Raw genomic sequence first — 18,852 nt, forward strand, 5'->3', positions numbered from 1 at the left:
TTCACTGGAATTTCGAAGAATGAGAGGGGATCTCACAGAAACTTATAAAATTCTGATGGAACTGGACAGGTTAGATGTAGGAAGAATGTTGCCGATGTTGGGGAAATCCAGAACCAGGGGTCACAGTCTAAAGATAAGGGGTAAGCCATATAGGACCAAGATGAGGAGAAACTTTTTCACCCAGAGAGTTGTGAACCTGTGGAATTCTCTGCCACAGAAAGTTGGTGAATTCAGTTTGTTGGACATATTCAAAAGGGAGTTAGATGTGACCCTTATGGCTAAAGAGATCGAGGATATGGAGAGAAGGCAGGGGTGGGGTACTGAGGTTGCGTGATCAGCCATGATCATATTGAATGGTGGTGCAGGCTCGAAGGGCCGAATGGCCTACTCCTGCACCTATTTTCTATGTTTCTATGTTTCTCACAATTATCCACAATAAATTGCCTCTTCCATCTGCTTGCCAGTTCCACCAATCTGTCAATGTCTTCCTGAATCTTTTTATATTCCTCCTCATTGTTTGCTGAACTTCCTACTTTTGAGTTGCCAACAAATTTTGAGATTGTGCCCAAGTCTAAATCATTAGCATAAACCGAGAACAGATGTGTACCCAGCACTAACCCTTGGGGTACACCACTCCCAACCTTCTCCAGTCTAAACAATACACATTTACCCTAACTCTTTACTTGCTGTCCGTCAACCAACTTTATATCCATGCTGCTTCATTTCCTCTTATACCATATGTCTGAATATTTTTAACAAGCCTCTTATCGAATGCCTTCTGAAAATCAATATATATTACATCTACAGCATTACCTTTATCCATTCATCCACCTCTTCAAAAAATGACATTACATTTTTGAAATAATACTTACTTCAGTAAATCTGTGTTGCCTATCTTGATTAAACTGTGCGTTTTTAAATGCACGCTTATTTTATCTGGAATTTTCGCCACAAAATCATCATCATCATCATAAGCAGTCCCTCAAAATGAGGATGACTTGCTTCCACGCCAAAACGGGATGAGTTCACAGGTCTTTCAATGAAGCACCTAATATTCCAGATCCCAAACTACATCGTGAAGGGTGGAAGATGCCGGTGCTTGGATTTTTTTAACGTGTGGTGGCCGTTGCACACCAGCCACCACATGGGCTTGACAGAGCTAGGTCTTGGTCCAGTGGCAAGGATTACCCAAGACAACTGGAGACCAGCTCTGCTGCACAGACTGAGCGCACACACATATCGCAGTGTGGTCTGCCCCTGGGCCCTCGCCTCTTCTGGGCCCGAGATTCACGCCTCACCTGGGTCCCAGTCACTTTCCTCTACAGACTCTTGCCGCTCCTTCGCCCCTCCTGCTGTACCTGCTCGCACTACAATCAGCGACCTGGCTTCGTAGCCGTCGCCCTCCTGCAGCAGCACGCGCTGCTCCCTGCAGTAGTATGCCGCCGCATGCTGCTCCCTCCAATGGCCCCGGCATGCTGATCGGCACCCGGAAATAGGCATGGTCCTGGCCTGCAAGACCATCAGCAGGCCAGGGCCATTGGAGGGAGCAATGTGCGGCAACCTTGCCCGGAAATCGGAGCGGTCCCGGCCTGCAAGACCATCAGCAGATCGGGGCCATTGGAGGGAGCAGCGTGTGCCAGCCCGGCCCAGAAATCTTTAAAATAAAAGGCAGGTTAGCGAGGGAAAGTCGTTGGGCAAAAGAGTTGAAGGTTCATTTGTATACCTCACATCAGCTGCAATATTGTCCATCACATGGTAACTCATGCCAATTGCTTTATAATGCTTTTGTCAGATTGGCTCAAATTTCATATTTCTAGAAGAGCAATAAATCTGAGTAGTGAGTAAAATCTCCCAATAAAAAGAAGCCGAAAATTAGCCAGTTAAAATTTTTGTTATTTGTTCTTGGGATGTGGATGTTGGTGTTGTCACATTTATTGCCCATCCCTCGTGCCTCGAGAAGATGGGCCTTCACCTTGAGGTGCTGCAGTTCTTGTGCTGATGATGCTTCCACAATGGTGTTAGGTTGGAGATTTCAGGAGATGCAATGACGATGAAGGAATGGCGATGTATGTCCAAGTCGGGATGATGTGTCACTTTACATTACAAGGGAGTATATAGGATATACGGCACAAAAACAGGCCATTCGGACCAACTAGTCCATACCCGCATTTATGCCCCACTTGAGCCGCCTCCCGTCTTTCTAAATCTATCAGCATAACCCTCTATTCCCTTCTCCCTCATATGACTTGAACAGGAACTGGAAGAGGTGGTGTTCCCATGACATTGCTGCTCTGGTGCCTCTTGGTGTTTGAGGTCCCATGAAAGGAAGGTGCTGTCAAAGTAATCTTGGACAGTTGCTGTGGTGTATCCTGTAGATCGTATATATTGCAACCACAATGCGCCGTTAGTGGAGGGGGTGGATATGGGTTCCATTGGGAGGGTCTCCAATCAAGCAAACTCCTCTGGATTGCAGTAACATGTCTAAGATTGAAATTACATCCTTTCAATGTGACACTGCCTTTAGCATTCTAGACTGTTATCCTGGGTGGCAACTTTGAACAACAACAAAGAATTTATTGTTCCTTTGCAATGATTTAAAATTACATATATTTTTCTTGCTCTGCTTATTTTAATGTTTTTGTTGTCGGCCATCTGTTATTTTCTAACTTTCTAGAATTTGAATTTTATAATGGTATCTTCTCATTTTTCTTTTTCACTGTTTTCTCAGTCTGCCTTTCAAGGGCTTTATTCTCCCATGTTCCTTTTCTGTTTCTATCATCATCGTGAAATCTTGTCTCAATTTGCCTTTGTCTGCTATGTTTTTCAGTACTTGCCAATATTTATACTGTGAATATGGATCTTGTCTTTCTCGTTCTTTTCCAGTTCAGCAATCGTGCATGCAGTCCTTGAATCAACAGCTGAAGAGCACATTGTTGACTTTAAGAATAAACAGGGAGGGCAAACCACCATACAGACTTAAGTTATATAGTGCTGTTTGAAAGAGTCTTGTTTGCTGCACCTTTGTGTTGCTAAGAGATTTAGCAAATGTTTACATTAGGATTCCCAATTTTGAACTCTTATTACTGAAGCAGAATTGGGAGTCCTGTTGCAAGGATCAGCAAAAGTCTATCATTACCTGTAATATGGAGATCTGTAGAATTCAAAATGTTGTGGATTACAAATGTCTTTTTAATAGCAGTCATAATCAAATTTATAAAAGTCCTACAAGGAAAAAGAATTAATTCCCCAACCGACAACTAAAAAAGTGTCTGGGGACAGTGACTAATGGTGTTCCTTAGGAGGCTGTTGAGTCTCCTGCATTTTGTGCCGTTCATAAATGATATGAGGGAGGGTAATTCTAGTAATGTTAGTATCTCATATGAAAAGTTATGTATCTTGCTGCCTGATATAATGCAGGTTGACAACATTCTGAGGTATATAAACAGACTAAGTTTAAGTTCCTCTGTGTACCCTGGTGATTCATAGGAACATAGGAACAGGAGTAGGCCGTAGAGCCCCTCGAGCCTGTTCTGCAATAGACCAGTTAACCTAACATCTGTCATTGGGAAAATGCTGGAGTCCATCCTTAAGGAAGTAATAGCAGGACACTTAGAAAATCATAATGCAGTCAAGCAGAGTCAGCATGGTTTTATGAAAGGGAAATCATGTTTGACAAATTTGCTGGAGTTCTTCGAGGAATGTAACAAGCAGAGTGGATAAAGGGGAACCAGTATATGTCGTGTATTTGGATTTCCAGCCTGCTCGTTACATCCTTGAAGAACTCCAGCAAATTTGTCAAACACGATTTCCCTTGTTAGGCTAACCGGTCTATGGTTTCCTGCTTTCTGTCTCCCTCCTTTTACATTTGTGATTTTCCAATTCGCTGGGACCTCCCCAGAATCCAGGGAGTTTTGGTAGATTACAACCAATGCATCTACTATCTCTGCAGCCACTTCTTTTAAAACCCTAGGATGCAAGCCATCAGGTCCAGGGGACTTATCCGCATTTAATCCCATTATTTTACTGTGGAGTTGGAGTTGAGGCCAGAATCAGATCAGATTGTTGAATAGCGGAGCAGGCTCGAGGGGCCAAATGGCCTACTCCTGCTCCTATTTCTTATGTTCCTATAAGAGAAGTAAAAATAGGGAACAGCAAGGCAATAGTGACCATAATATAATATGCTTTAAGACAATAATTGAGAAGGTCATAAGTATGACAAAAAACAGCTGATTTTGAAGGGCTGAGAAGAAAACTTGTGAAAATGAAATGGGAAACAATATTGGCAAACAACGATGTCAAACAGCAATGGAAAACATTTAAAATTGTGTTTAACAGAGTGCAGGAACAATATGTTACGCTATAAGTAAACAACAAACTAAATACTGATGAATAAAGCCATGAGGAAACAATTGAGGGTAAGGAAAGATGCATACATTAAGTGCATAGACAGCAGGGGAGTGCACGATAAGGGATAATATGAAGAAATTAGGAGAGAAGTCAAAAAAATTAGGAAACTAAAAAGAGGAACGATGAAATTAAATTATCAAGGAAACTAAAGCAAAATCGTCAAATATTTTACAGGCGCATCAATAAAATGGAAGGTTGGGCTGGGAAGAGGACCATCCAGGATAATACCACAGGTAATGATAGAGAGATGGCAGAAATATTAAATAATTATTTTGCTTCAGTATTTACCAGGGAGATAGAACAGGTGGACATGACATTGGTTGATGAGATTAGTAATGAAATGTGCATTTAAAATAAAAAGAGGGGATATAGTAATTAAACTAATGAAGCTCAAAGAAGATAAAAACCGTTGGTCCGGATGGATTGCATCCATGCATTTTAAAAGAATCTAGGGAAGAGATGGCAGAGGCATTACTACATATAATTAATAATTCATTAGAAAGAGATGCCAGAGGACTGGCGGATAGCTAACGTAATACCTATATTTAAGAAGGGGGTAGAACATGCCCATGGAATTATAGACTAGTCAGCTTAACATCGGTCGTGGGAAAATTAATGGCATCCCTACTAAAGGAGAAAATAGAAGAACATCTAGAAACCAAAAAAATAGTAGTAAATAGTCAGCATGGATTTCAAAAGGGAAAGTCTTGCTTGACCAACCTCATTGAATTTTTTGAAGAGATAACAGAGAGAGTAGACAATGGTAATGCAGTAGATGTAATGTATCTAGATTTTCAAAAGGCCTTCGATATGATACCCCATAATCAAGTATCAGACAATGCGGAGTCAGGGGACAAGTAGCAGAATGGCTACTTGGCTTCAAGACAGAAAGCAGAGAGTAGGGGTAAAGGGTAGCTACTCACAGTGGCAGTGGTGTTCCACAAGGATCAGTACTGGGACCACTGCTATTCACAATTTATATTAATGATTTAGACTTTTGAATCAAAAATATAATTTCTAAATTTGTGGGGGGGGGGGGGGTGGCGTGTGGGGATAGTCAATACTGAGGAGGAAATTACAGGACGACATTAGCAAACTTGCAGAATGGGCATACAATTGGCAAATTAAGTTCAACACAGATAAATGTGAGGTATTACATTTTGGTAGGAAGAATAGGGAGGTCACTTATTACTTGGAGGGTGAGAGTCTAGGTGGGGTAGAGGAACAAAGGGATCTCGGAGTACAAACACACCAATCACTAAAAATAGCGACACAGGTTAGCAAAACCAAAAAAAGCAAACCAAGCACGAGGGTTTATTTCTAGAGGTATAGAATTGAAAAGTAGGGAAGTTATGCTGAATCTGTATCGAACCTTGGTTGGACCACACTTAGTGCACTGCGTATAGTTCTAGTCGCCATATTATAAAAAGGATATAGAGGCACTGGAGAGGGTACAGAGAAGATTTACAAGGATGATACAAAAAATTCGAGGGTATACATATTAGGAAAGGATGAACAGGCTGGATCTCTTTCCTCTTGAAAAAAGGCTGCTGAGGGGTGACCTAATAGAGGTCTTAAAATTATGAAAGGTTTTGATAGAGTGGAGACAGAGAGAATGTAGCCATTTATGCAGAAGAGCATAACTGGAGGCCATCAATTTAAGTTAGTCACCAAGAAATCCAATAGGGAATTCAAAAGCAACTTCTTTACCCAAAGAGTGGTGAGAATGTGGAACTTGCTACCACAGGGAGTGGTTGAAGTGAATAGTGTAGATGCATTTAAGGGGAGGCCAGACAAGCATATGAAGGAGAAGGGAATAGAGGGTTATGCTGATCGATTTAGATGAGGAAAGACGGGAAGAGGCTCGAGTGGAGCATAAAGGCCGCATGGACTGGTTGGGCCTTGTTTCTGTGCTGCATATCCTATGTATTCTAGTGGTGCTCTATGCTGGTATATATTGGTGATGTCAGCTCCCTGTATCTTACCTTAATGGCCATTTATCAGGTGTGAATCTAGATAAAGAATGAATTTAAGCTGTTCAGCGGCAATGTGCATCACAACCAAGCCCAAGTCTATCCTCACTGAACATTCATACGTGCACTTTTCTGAAATGATTCACTGGACATATCCCAGGGATAGCAATCCTGGGTGATTTCCCCTCCTCCGCCCTGCGAAGCACATTGGGACATCCTGAAGTCGTAAAAGGCACCATATAAGTGCAAGGTCTTTCATTTTGCTCCTTTATCTATCAACATCCTTGATCTCATTCTCTTCTCTCACCTCACATATTACTTCCATATCTCCTCCATTGCTAAAGCTGCCTCCAGGAAGCTCATTTTCCTCTTTAATATCAAGACTCGAATACTGGTCCTACATCTTGCGCAGCCTGTTGAATACCTCTCTTGTGCTCTGAATATGATGTAAACAAAAATATGTCATCTGATAGTTATTCCTTCTTTTACCATTAGCCCTCATGAGCTTTGTCTTTCTTACTCTCTCTGCTGTTCACATATGGCCCGGATTTTGTGGTTAAAAATAACAGTGAGGTTATCAGCACTCGCCGTTATTAAACGTAAATTGGACAGGAACCTCCGGCGACCACACATGGAGTTAAACATAGAAGTCAGAAAGCTGCTGTCTGAGTTGCCCTGCTCCTCCAGAAGCTTCGCTATACCAGTATCTCGCTGAGAGTCTCGGCATTGAAACACATGGAACAACGTGAAGTTGCAATACTTACCCACTAGATACCCCCTAAAAATTCAGTTGTAAGTGATTTTTGTTCAACAGCGAGCTAAGTGACACAAAAAGTGAGTATGCAGGTACAACAAGTAATCAGGAAGGCAAAAGGAATGTTGACCTTTATTGCAAGGGGGATAGAGTATAAAAGCAGAGAAGTCCTGCTGCAACTCTACAGGGTATTGGTGATGCCACACCTAGAGTACTGCGTACAGTTTTGGTCTCCGTATTTAAGGAAGGATATACTTGCATCGGAGGCTATTCAGAGAAGGGTCACTAGGTTGATTCCAGAGATGAGGGGGTTGATTTATGAAGATAGGTTGAGTAGGCTGGGCCTATACACATGGGAGTTCAGAAGAATGAAAGGTGATCATATCGAAACATATAAGATAATAAGGGGGCTCGACAGGGTGGATGCAGAGAGGATATTTCCACTCATAGGGGAAACTAAAACTAGGGGACATAGTCTCAGAATAAGGGCCCGCCCATTTAAAACTGAGATGAGGAGGAATTTATTCTCTGAGGGTTGTAAATCTGTGGAATTCGTTGCCTCAGAGAGCTGTGGAGGCTGGGTCATTGAATATATTTAAGGCAGAGATAGACAGATTTTGAGCGATAAGGGAGCAAAGTGTTATGGGGACCAGGCAGGTAAGTGGAAGTGAGTCCATGATCAGATCAGCCATGATTTTATTGAATGGCGGAATTAAAGGCACCCAGTCCACGAGCATCATTGGAGCAGGCCGGGGAGCGGAAGGAACAGCGTGACAGCCTGGCCCAGCAGTCTGCACGGCCCCTGGCCTGCGAGCACCATCGGAGCAGGCCGAGGAACAGAAGGAGCAGCACGTGCTGGAGCAAAGGCAGCAAAGAGGGCGACTGGATTGGAAGTTACCAAGATCCGGGTTGATTGGAGTGCGGGCAGGTACTGCAGGAGCGGCGAGCTCGGGGCAAAGGAGCGGCGAGAGATTGTAGAGGGACGTGATCGGGGCCCAGGAGAGGCGTGAGTTCGGGGCCCAGAAGAGCTGAGGACCCATGGGCAGCACGGGCCAGCCCATACTGCGATATGTGTGCGCACTAGGTCCATGCAGCAGAGCTGGTCTCTTGGATAACTCTTGCCACTGGACCAAGACCTAGCTCTGTCAAGCCCGTGTGGTGGCTGGTGTGCAACGACCACCACACGTTAAAAAAATCCACGGACAAGCATTTTCCACCCTTCAAGATTTAGTTCGGGACCTGGAATTTTAGGTCCTTCATTGAAACACCTGTGAACTTTTTGGCGTGGAAGCAAGTCATCCTCGACTCGAGGGACTGCCTATGATGATGAATGGCGGAGCAGACTTGATGGGCTAAATGGCCTAATCCTGCTCCTATTTCTTACGTTCTTAAGTCTAAATTACTGCCAAACAAACACTCTGGCACAAATAAATTAGCTTTTACAAGTGCGGAGTCACATTCCTTCAGATTTTAATTATTGTTGGGAGATTTTTTTTAATTAAAAGATGTTAAATAATTTTTTTCTACTTTTCCTTTGTGTCTCTTTTATTTCTCTCTCTTCATCCCATCTTTATTTCCTTCTCTTTATTTTGTTTTCTGTACATGCTTTGGCATTAAATGAAATATTCTAACTTACATTCCTGGTTTAGCCTCTGTGTGCCTCAGTAAGGATTCTTCAATCTGATTGGTTAAGGAGATACACAGTTGCTCGCCCTGTTTACAAAGGTCCTGGATCCCCTGTAGACTGCGCCATGCTGTTTTGACTTTCTAATAACAACAACTTCCAGTGCAAAATCCGGTAGAAAATCTGTGGGCAAGTATAATTTTGTTCGTTTGCCGCTGACTGCAAAATCCAGGTCAATATCTTTCACATGCATAGATATACACACTCTCAAAAACATGCAAAACTTCTCTTTACCATCTTTCTAAGCCAGCAAGCTTTCAATTTTGGACATTGCTGTCTAAAAATAAAATTGTGTTGACTAATCATGCAGCATGTATTGAAAGGCATTGCGTTAATAGAATATCTTAACACTTTGATTATCAGATGAGTTGTACCTCCTAGAAACAAATCTATTACAAGATACTGAAGAATTTGTGTTTCAGTCTTGAAGGACAGATGATTCATCATCACTTATTTCCAACTCAGAACTATTCGCCTGTCTGGTGAGCGCATGAAACTGCCTAAAAATCCATGCCATTGGAAAGGGGAATCACATAAGTTGCCATGGCTTCAGAAAACTCTCAGAATAATTTATTTATGCAAACAAATGGGAGTTGTTTGCTCAGTCGTGTCTGGACTGGGGTGGGGAACGAGATACTGGTACTTCTCAATTATCTAGGAACTCCAGAGTCCAGCATGAGACCCAAGTTTTTCAGGGCTTGATACTTTAGCCCCGATTTTAACTTGGGGCAGGAATCGGGAAGTCGGTGCTGAAGCAAACCAGCAAACCGTCCTGACCCCGGCAGCGTGAGGCTCGGGCGATTTTAATTCCCAGTCCTCATCTGCATGTCCCTGGTCAGTTGCCCACTGGTGGGAAGTGGCAGCTCGACAGCGATTGGGAGCGGAATGTCAGGCAACAGGAGGCTCCCAGCAGGGGTCAAAGGAATGGTCCCCGGTGCTTGGGTAAGTCGCAGGAAGATGGTTTCGGCAGGGCCTTGTGATAAAGAAGGTCAGGCAAGACCTAAACATTCCTTGCAGGGCCCAGAGGAGAACTCTTGGTTCACTAATGTCCATTAGGGAAGCAAACTGGCCTATACGTGACTGTAGTCCCACATCAACGGGGGTTGACTCTTAACTGCCGTAGCAACCCACTTAGTTATATCAAACGACAACAAGGAATAACAAAGCAGTGGTTGAAGAAAAAGGGCCACCATCACCACCTTGGGGAAATTAAGGGTGGGCCTTGCCGGCAATATCCACATCCCAGGAATGTAGTACAAAAAAATGCTTAAAAACTTGCCTCTTTGGGCCTCTTCTGACCCCGACTCTTCATAGAAACATAGAAAATAGGTGCAGGAGTAGGCCATTTGGCCCTTCGAGCCTGCACCGCCATTCAATGAGTTCATGGCTGAACATGCAACTTCAGTACCCCATTCCTGCTTTCTCGCCATACCCCTTGATCCCCCTAGTAGTAAGGACTTCATCTAACTCCTTTTTGAATATATTTAGTGAATTGGCCTCAACAACTTTCTGTGGTAGAGAATTCCACAGGTTCATCACTCTCTGGGTGAAGAAGTTTTTCCTCATCTCGGTCCTAAATGGCTTACCCCTTACCCTTAGACTGTGACCCCTGGTTCTGGACTTCCCCAACATTGGGAACATTCTTCCTACATCTAACCTGTCTAAACCCGTCAGGATTTTAAACGTTTCTATGAGATCCCCTCCCATTCTTCTGAACTCCAGTGAATACAAGCCCAGTTGATCCAGTCTTTCTTGATATGTCAGTCCCGCCATCCCGGGAATCAGTCTGGTGAATCTTCGCTGCACTCCCTCAATAGCAAGAAGGTCCTTCCTCAAGTTAGGAGACCAAAACTGTACACTATACTCCAGTGTGGCCTCACCAAGGCCCTGTACAACTGCAGTAACACCTCCCTGCCCCTGTACTCAAATCCCCTTGCTATGAAGGCCAACATGCCATTTGGTTTCTTAACTGCCTGTTGTACCTGCATGCCAACCTTCAATGACTGATGTACCATGACACCCAGGTCTCGTTGCACCTCCACTTTTCCTAATCTGTCACCATTCAGATAATAGTCTGTCTCTCTGTTTTTACCACCAAAGTGGATAACCTCACATTTATCCACATTATACTTCATCTGCCATGCATTTGCCCACTCACCTAACCTATCCAAGTCACTCTGCAGCCTCATAGCATCCTCCTCGCAGCTCACACTGCCACCCAACTTAGTGTCATCTGCAAATTTGAAGATACTACATTTAATCCCCTCGTCTAAATCATTAATGTACAATGTAAACAGCTGGGGCCCCAGCACAGAACCTTGTGGTACCCCACTAGTCACTGCCTGCCATTCTGAAAAGTCCCCATTTACTCCTACTCTTTGCTTGCTGACTGCCAACCAGTTCTCAATCCACGTCAGCACACTATCCCCAATCCCATGTGCTTTAACTTTGCACATTAATCTCTTGTGTGGGACCTTGTCGAAAGTCTTCTGAAAGTCCAAATACACCACATCAACTGGTTCTCCCTTGTCCACTCTACTGGAAACATCCTCAAAAAATTCCAGAAGATTTGTCAAGCATGATTTCCCTTTCACAAATCCATGCTGACTTGGACCTATCATGTCACCTCTTTCCCAATGCGCTGCTATGACATCCTTAATAATTGATTCCATCATTTTACCCACTCGCAGAAAAGCCACAGCAGCTTCCCTGCTCAGGTGCCAGGTTAAAATAGCAGTCGGGCTCTTAATAATGTCATCAGGGACACCACATATATATATATATGATGATGAAAGATGGACCCCTGCTGTTTTCAGGTGGGTGTCTTTCCTACCTGCTCAAAGGAGCAGGTTAAAATTGAAGACAGCGGTTTCTGTTGGGCAGACAGGGTTAAAATCGCCCCTCTTATTTCAATCTTCAGTGCAAAATGCCCTGGTTGAGGTGCCCCACATGGTGTCATAGTGTATGGGAAGTGAACTGGAAACACAACCTTTATATAAGGAACTGGCCACAAATATAGGGGCTAAAGTTGCCCAATGCCCCAAAAGGGGCGCACCTTCCATTACCGACCGGCGGCAGCCAATCCGCTCCTGCGAGCCACTTTCCCCACGGACAGTTTCCTACGTGGGGCAGAAAGGGGGTCGCCGCCGGTCGGTAAGGGGTTGGTGTGTTCCCGACGAGGCAAGAAGATGGCCGGGGCGGTCCTGTACACCACTCCAAAAATAAAGGAGGGCAATTTTCAAAATGGCGGCGCCGACCGAGCAGTGAGTCCTTACCGGCCTGTGGCCACCTCTTACTGAAAGGGCCAATTTCGGCCCCACAGTGTCTATGAAACTTTCTTTTAATTTGCCTTTCAAAACATTATGAAAAGTGTTAAGTTGATAACTCAAAAGCAAATTGCTTTCTGTTTAGTGATGCAGCCCTAACTAGTAAATGCTTTCTTTCAGACGCCAAGATCCGAAGCTTCTGGCAGACCACCCACCACATTATACTGGCGTCAGAACTATTTACAGATGGGCAAAAGTTTTCTGCAGTACCTGGACTGATTCAGTGGCAAGAAAGCATCACTAAACTAACATTGTCAGTATTGACAGTATCAGTTTCTCTGCAGCCAATGTCACTGGCACCAGATACCATCCATGAGTTGGCTTCTCGAGCCGCTGAAATTCAACCCAGCCTGCTCCTTTCTCATCTCCTACATTCAGAATTTCTTGAAGTACGTTTGCTGACCCTGGAGACTGTGTTGTTGTGGCTGGAGGAGACAGATTCCAACCAAGTCAGAGAGACAAATGGGAATGTACTGTTCCTCTTATCAGGAGTTGAGGACATTCTGAAAAAGCTAGCAGTGCAAGAAAAACACCCAGAATGTCTTGCCAAGGTGAGGGATTATCTAATATAGTAATGAGAATTTTATGTAAATATCTCAAATATGAATTATTTTTATTATTGACTCTTTATTTTAAAGTCTTGCAGACAAAATGATACAATAGCCACCATATTAGTTTTAAATATAAAACAGAAATTATGAAAGAACCTAGTTTTGCTGAAAGTACTCACATTGACTATTCAAATGGATCACTTTACTAAACTAATAAAGCTAAGAGCTCAATCTGAAAGTGTTCAAATGACTGACATTGATGTTTACCTTGAAACATAAACGCAGCCTGTGTGTATAGTTTTATAACTAACTGCTATGTCAAATATTCTAGGTGCTGAAAATATTGTGTCATCTAGATATAGAGAGATTGTTTCCCTGGATAGTGAATACTTCAGTGATGAGTGAAGGCCAACTTCTCAAGTGGATCTTGTCAATAGCGGAGACCACAAAAAACAGGTACTGTTCCAATACTTTATAGGAGTTTAAATAGGAACAAAAGTTTGTGAGATTCTGGAGGTGTTTAACATGCTGCATGCTTGTTGAAATTTCAATTACTTCTTGAAACCTGAACAGTCTGTCTTGGCTTCTGAAACTACGAGCCCCATTTTAAGGAGAGTCTATACTGTGCCTCTATCGCTGTAGCAGTATATCATCATGTTTGTTACAGTTCAAGGACTAGTTCAGAAATGTGGAGTGTTTTTGGAAAGTAGGTGTGGCATGAAGCTTGAAAAGAATGTTATTCTCACTAGTTTTTATTTTGCACTTGGTATAACAGATACCGTAGTAAATTTCAGACCTTGAATTTTATTCCAAACAGATTTCTGTATTGGAAAGCAACTAAGGCCAGAGTCAGGACTATCTGCTAATACAATACAACTTAACTTCATGCATGGTTGTTACATTAAATGTCTGGATATTATCTTTATTAAATGCGGTCTTTTGTCCTTTTCTTTCATCCCATTACTTAAATGAATGCAGAGTATTTGTGAAAGATTCAAGTCCCATTTTGGAACCCCAGATAAATCCTGGCTGCATGTGTCTGTTATGCAGACATACTCGCACCAGCAGTGCCACATGCACTCCCTGCGCAAGAAAAATATGTCAAGCTTGCGAGTGCAAAATTGGATGAGTCAGCAACTGAAGAGTTAGGAACGTAGGAACAGGAATAGGCCATTTAACTCCTTGAGCTGGTTATGTCATTCAATAAGATCATGGCTGATCTGTGATCTACTTCATAAACCTGCCTTTGACTCATATCACATAATATGTTTAACAAAATATATCAATCTCAGATTTAAAATTAACAACTGATGCAGCATCAACTGCCGTTTGCGAAAGAGCGTTACAAACTTCTACCAACCTTTGTGTGTAGAAGTGTTTCCTAACTTCACTCCTGAAAAGTCTGGCTCTCATTTTTAGATGATATCCTCTATTCCTAAACTTCCCAACCAGAGGAAATAGTCTCTCTTTCTACCCTATCGGTTCCCCTAAATATCTTGAAAACTTCAATCAAAATCATTCCTTAACCTTCTAAATTTCAGGGAATACAACCCCAATTTGTGTAATCTCTCCTCATAATTTAACCCTTGGAATTCAGATCATCAATCATAGGCAGTTCCTCGGGATCGAGGAAGACTTGCTTCCACTCTTAGCATGAGTTCTTAGGTGGCTGTACAGTCCAATACGAGAACCACAGTTCCTGTCACAGGTGGGACAGATAGTCGTTGAGGGAAAGGGTGGGCAGGGAGTCTGGTTTGCGCACGCCCCTTCCGCTGCATGCTCTCGGCGATGATACTCGAGGAGCTCAGCGCCCTCCCGAATGCACTTCCTCCACTTAGGGCGGTCTATGGCCAGGGACTCCCAGGTGTCAATGGGGATGTCGCACTTTATCAGGGAGGCTTTGAGGGTGTCCTTGTAACATTTCCTCTGCCCGCCTTTGGCTCGTTTGCCGTGGACGAGTTCCGAGTAGATATCATTCTGGTAAATCCATGCTGTGCTCCCTCCAAGGCCAATATATACTTCCTAAGCTGTGGTGCCCAGAACTGAACACAGTGCTCTAGGTATGGTCGAACTAGGGTTTTGTATAGCTGTAACATAACTTCTACCCCCTTGTATTCTAGTCCTCTAGATGTAAAGGCCAGCATTCCATTAGCCTTCTTGATTATTTTCAGCACCTGTCCATGACATTTTAATGATCTATGTACACCCAAGTCTCTTTGGACTTCCACTGTTTCTAGCTTTTCACCATTTAGAAAGTACTATGTTCGATCCTTTTTAAAGCCAAAGTGGATGACCTCACACTTGCCTATATTGAAATCCATTTGCCACAGTTTTGCCCATTCACTTAATCTAATAATATCTTTGTAATTTTATGTTTTAAATTAACACTGTTTACAAAGCCAACTATTTTTGTGTCATCGGTAAACTTGGATATGTCACATTCTATCGCATCATCTAAGTCATTAATAAATACGGTGAATAATGATGCCCCAACACAGATCCCTGCGGGACACCACTAGTCACCTTCTGCCAATTTGAGTACCTACCCATTATCCCTACTGCCTGTTTCCTGCTGCTCAGCCAATTTCCTAACCAAGTCAATAATTTGCCTACAATTGTTCAGACTTGCGGAGTTCAATAGCTGGTTACAGGTCAAGCATTTCTTGGAAAAATCCATATAATGACAGCCATGCAGAAGACCCTCAGCATTTAGCCCCAATTCATTAGAGATGCAGACAGATAATATCCCCCCCCCCCCACTCCCCCGCCCATCCCTTAAGGACTAAGTCTACTGGTGCCAAAGCTACCTGGATGAAGATTGCAAATTAAGTCAGTACTATCACCTATACTGCATCATGGAGCAAATGAGGAAGTAGAGATTTATTGTTATCATAGGAATAGGATTGGACCATTCAGCCTCTTTTGCCCGTTCAATGAGATCATGGCTGATCTGTATCCTAACTCCATCCACCAGCCTTGGCTCCATATCCCTTAATACCCTTGACCAGCAAGCATCTATCACTCTCAGATTTAAAATTATTAATTGAGCTAACGTCTATTGCTTTTTGTGGGAGGGAGTTCCACACTTCTACCACCTTTCATGTGAACAAGTATTTCCTTATGCTAACTGCCAGGAAGCAATTGTATCATAGAATGGTTACAGTACAGAAGGAGGCCATTCGGCCTTTGCCAGCTCTCTGCAAGAACACCTCAGCCAGTCCCACTCCCCCGCCCTTTCCCCGCAGCCCTGCAATTATTTTTCATTCAGGTACTTATCCAATTCCCTTTTGAAAGCCACAATTGACTCTGCCTCCACCACCCTTTCAGGCAGTGCATTCCAGATCCTAACCACTCGCTGCATTAAAAAGTTTTTCCTCATGTCACCTTTGGTTCTTCTGCCAATCACCTTAAATTTGTATCCTCTAGTTTTCAACCCTTCTGCCATTGGGAACAGTTTCTCTCTATCTACTCTGTGTAGACCCCTCATAATTTTAAACACCTCTATCAAATCTCATCACAACCTTAGACGAACAACCCCAGCTTCTCCAGTCTATCCACATAACTGAAGTACCTCAACCCTGGAATCATTCTTGTAAGTCTTTTCTGCACCCTCTCTAAGGCCTTCACATCCTTTCTAAAATGTGGTGCCCAGAATTGGACACAATACTCCAGTTGAGGCCGAACCAGTGTTTTATAAAGGTTCATCATAACATCCTTGCTTTTGTACTCTATGCCTCTATTTATGAAGCCCAGGATCCCGTATTCTTTTTTAACCGCTTTCTCAATCTACACTGCCACCATCAATGATCTGTGCACATATGCCCTCAGGTCTCTCCGTTCATGCACCCCCTTTAGATTTGTACCCATTAGTTTCCTTGATCATTTCAGGAGACAATATAAACTATAAGAGTGAGCAGTCACTACATTGTTGTGCATGGTTCCAATTGTTATAGGAACATGTCACGAGTTGCACACCAGCCCAGCAAAACAAAGCGTTATCACCCAATATCAACCTACTACCGGAGTTGCTGCTGCCACTCAGGGGCACTTCAACATCGCCTGAGATTGCGAAGTAGGACAAGGACACCTTAAAGGGTTACTACTGGGAAGCAAGGTTGTAGGACATAATTACTGTAAATAGACAAAATAAATACTGATCATTTTATTTATCCATTGTGTGGACAGTGTTTGTTGGATAAGGCCCTGAAAGGTTATAAATGCTGAAGGGAGCTGAACGGTGGCACTTCACCTTGTGTATTGGAAATGTGATGCATTTTCTTTTAGGGCGGGGGATACAATGCGTGGGATTTCATTGAAAACACAGTGAGTAAGTTTCTACTGCTGTGCATAGTTCTTAATCGCAGAATTCTGCACCAATCTCCCTGCCTGTGTATCATCTCCCTCCCGGTCATCCAGCTGCATGCTCACTCCTCTTTGGGTGCCAAAATTGTGCAGCATGCAACAGACAATGATGAATTTGGGCACTTTAGTTGGATTCCCCCAGGGTGGGACAAACAATGGAATTGTTGCTTCAGCATCCCTATGGTGTGGACAGCAGTAAACTTTTTTGGTGGCATGGGCCTCATTTTATCTGCTCTGCTGTTGTGTGGTTTCCAATTTGGTCATCAGTCATGATTGCAAAGGATAGCCCGATGGTCATGCCTTTCACAACCATCGGACGTCTCAAAGCGCTTTACAGCCAATGAAATACTTTTGGAGTATAATCAGTGTTGTAATGTAGGAAACACGGCAGCCAACTTGGGCACAGCAAACTCTCACAAATAACAATATGATAAAGCCCAGATAAGCTGTTTTTGTTATGTTGATTGAGGGATAAATATTGACCAGGATACTGGGGATAACTCCCCTGCTCTTCTTCTAAATAGTGCCACGGGATATTTTACGTCCACCTGAGAGGGTAGGTGGGGCCTCCCATCCAAAAGACAGTGCAGCACTCCCTCAGCACAGCACTGGAGTGTCAGCTTAGATTTATGCACTCAAGTCTCTGGAGTGGGACTTGAACCCACAACCTTATGATTCAGAGGCAAGTGTGCTTAACCACTGAGCCACAGCTGACACTTAATGTGAGGATCACAATTTGTGAAACCACCTGAATATTTATGGACTGGTAGCCTTTCCTTTTCTCGTACGTATTTGTGTTGACGTGTTCCATCTGGAGTGCCGTTGACTCTTAGTGAGCCTGTCGGGTGGTAAGAGTTCTGTGCCCTTTTCATTTGGTGCCTCCATTCCAGTGGGAAAGTCATCTTAATTTTCCCCCAGGTAAAAGTGGCATCGGTTGCTTGCTTGATCCAGATATTATCTCGCAGATTTCCCCATGCGGTGAGCTGGAAGGATTAAAAAAATTAGACTTCAACAGTAAATTTGCTTTCAAAATTGTTCAACAGCAAGCCAACCTCCAAAAGGCCGTGGATGCTGGGACAATTGGAGTTTTCAAGACTGAGATCAATATATTTCTGTTAGATAAGGATATCGAAGGGCTATGGAGCTAAGGCATATAAATGGAATTGAGGTACAGATCAGCCATGATCTAATTGAATGTGGAGCAGACTTGAGGGGCTGAATGGCCTTTTCTGTACCTATGTTCCTAAGCCCCTTGAGGCATCCACACCCATTTTATATGGGTTAATTGTGTGCTGGAGGCAGAGCCTCATCAAAAGTTGTAAAGTGACACGTGGGAGTTGTTTCTAAATATAGAATTTAGAAGAATCTCACATGCTGGTAGCACAGCTGTAGTCAGTCCACCCAAATTGGGCATCAGAACATTGGGCATACAAAGCTGAAGGATTCATTTTGCAACTTAAGCCACCATAAAATTGGCATGAAATGTCAGACTGAACGGAGGTGTTCACTGGACCCTTCTTTCTAATCTACATTAATAACGTAAGTTTCATAATTTGGCTACCAGCACTAAAATAGGGAAAGCTGTAGAAACAGAGGGCCCAAGTTTCCGCCCTCTGGAAAAACGCCGCATCTCGATAAGGTGCGCCGACTTTCTGGAAAAAAAAGGGCGCCGAAAACTGACCTTGTGATTCTCCGGTCTCCTCAGGACTCTTCATGATCGGCGTGATGCAGCACAAGGGGTTGGGGGCAGAGCCAGGTCCCGACGCTGAAAACTGTGCCGGGACCTCTACACATG

The 18,852-nt window shown here is 43.3% G+C and overlaps 1 protein-coding gene across 1 annotated transcript in view; it reads left to right on the forward strand.

Moving 5' to 3' along the window:
* The window catches only part of thada (THADA armadillo repeat containing), a 559,310-nt gene that overhangs the window by 411,982 nt on the left and 128,476 nt on the right, over window positions 1-18,852 (forward strand). The window contains exons 31-32 of the mRNA XM_070889374.1: window positions 12,265-12,695; window positions 13,027-13,151. Of these exons, the coding sequence (XP_070745475.1) occupies window positions 12,265-12,695; window positions 13,027-13,151 (556 nt within the window). The remainder of the gene's footprint in view (window positions 1-12,264; window positions 12,696-13,026; window positions 13,152-18,852) is intronic.

The sequence above is a fragment of the Pristiophorus japonicus genome, chromosome 9 (assembly GCF_044704955.1).
Source record: "Pristiophorus japonicus isolate sPriJap1 chromosome 9, sPriJap1.hap1, whole genome shotgun sequence".
Lineage (NCBI taxonomy): Eukaryota > Metazoa > Chordata > Chondrichthyes > Pristiophoridae > Pristiophorus > Pristiophorus japonicus.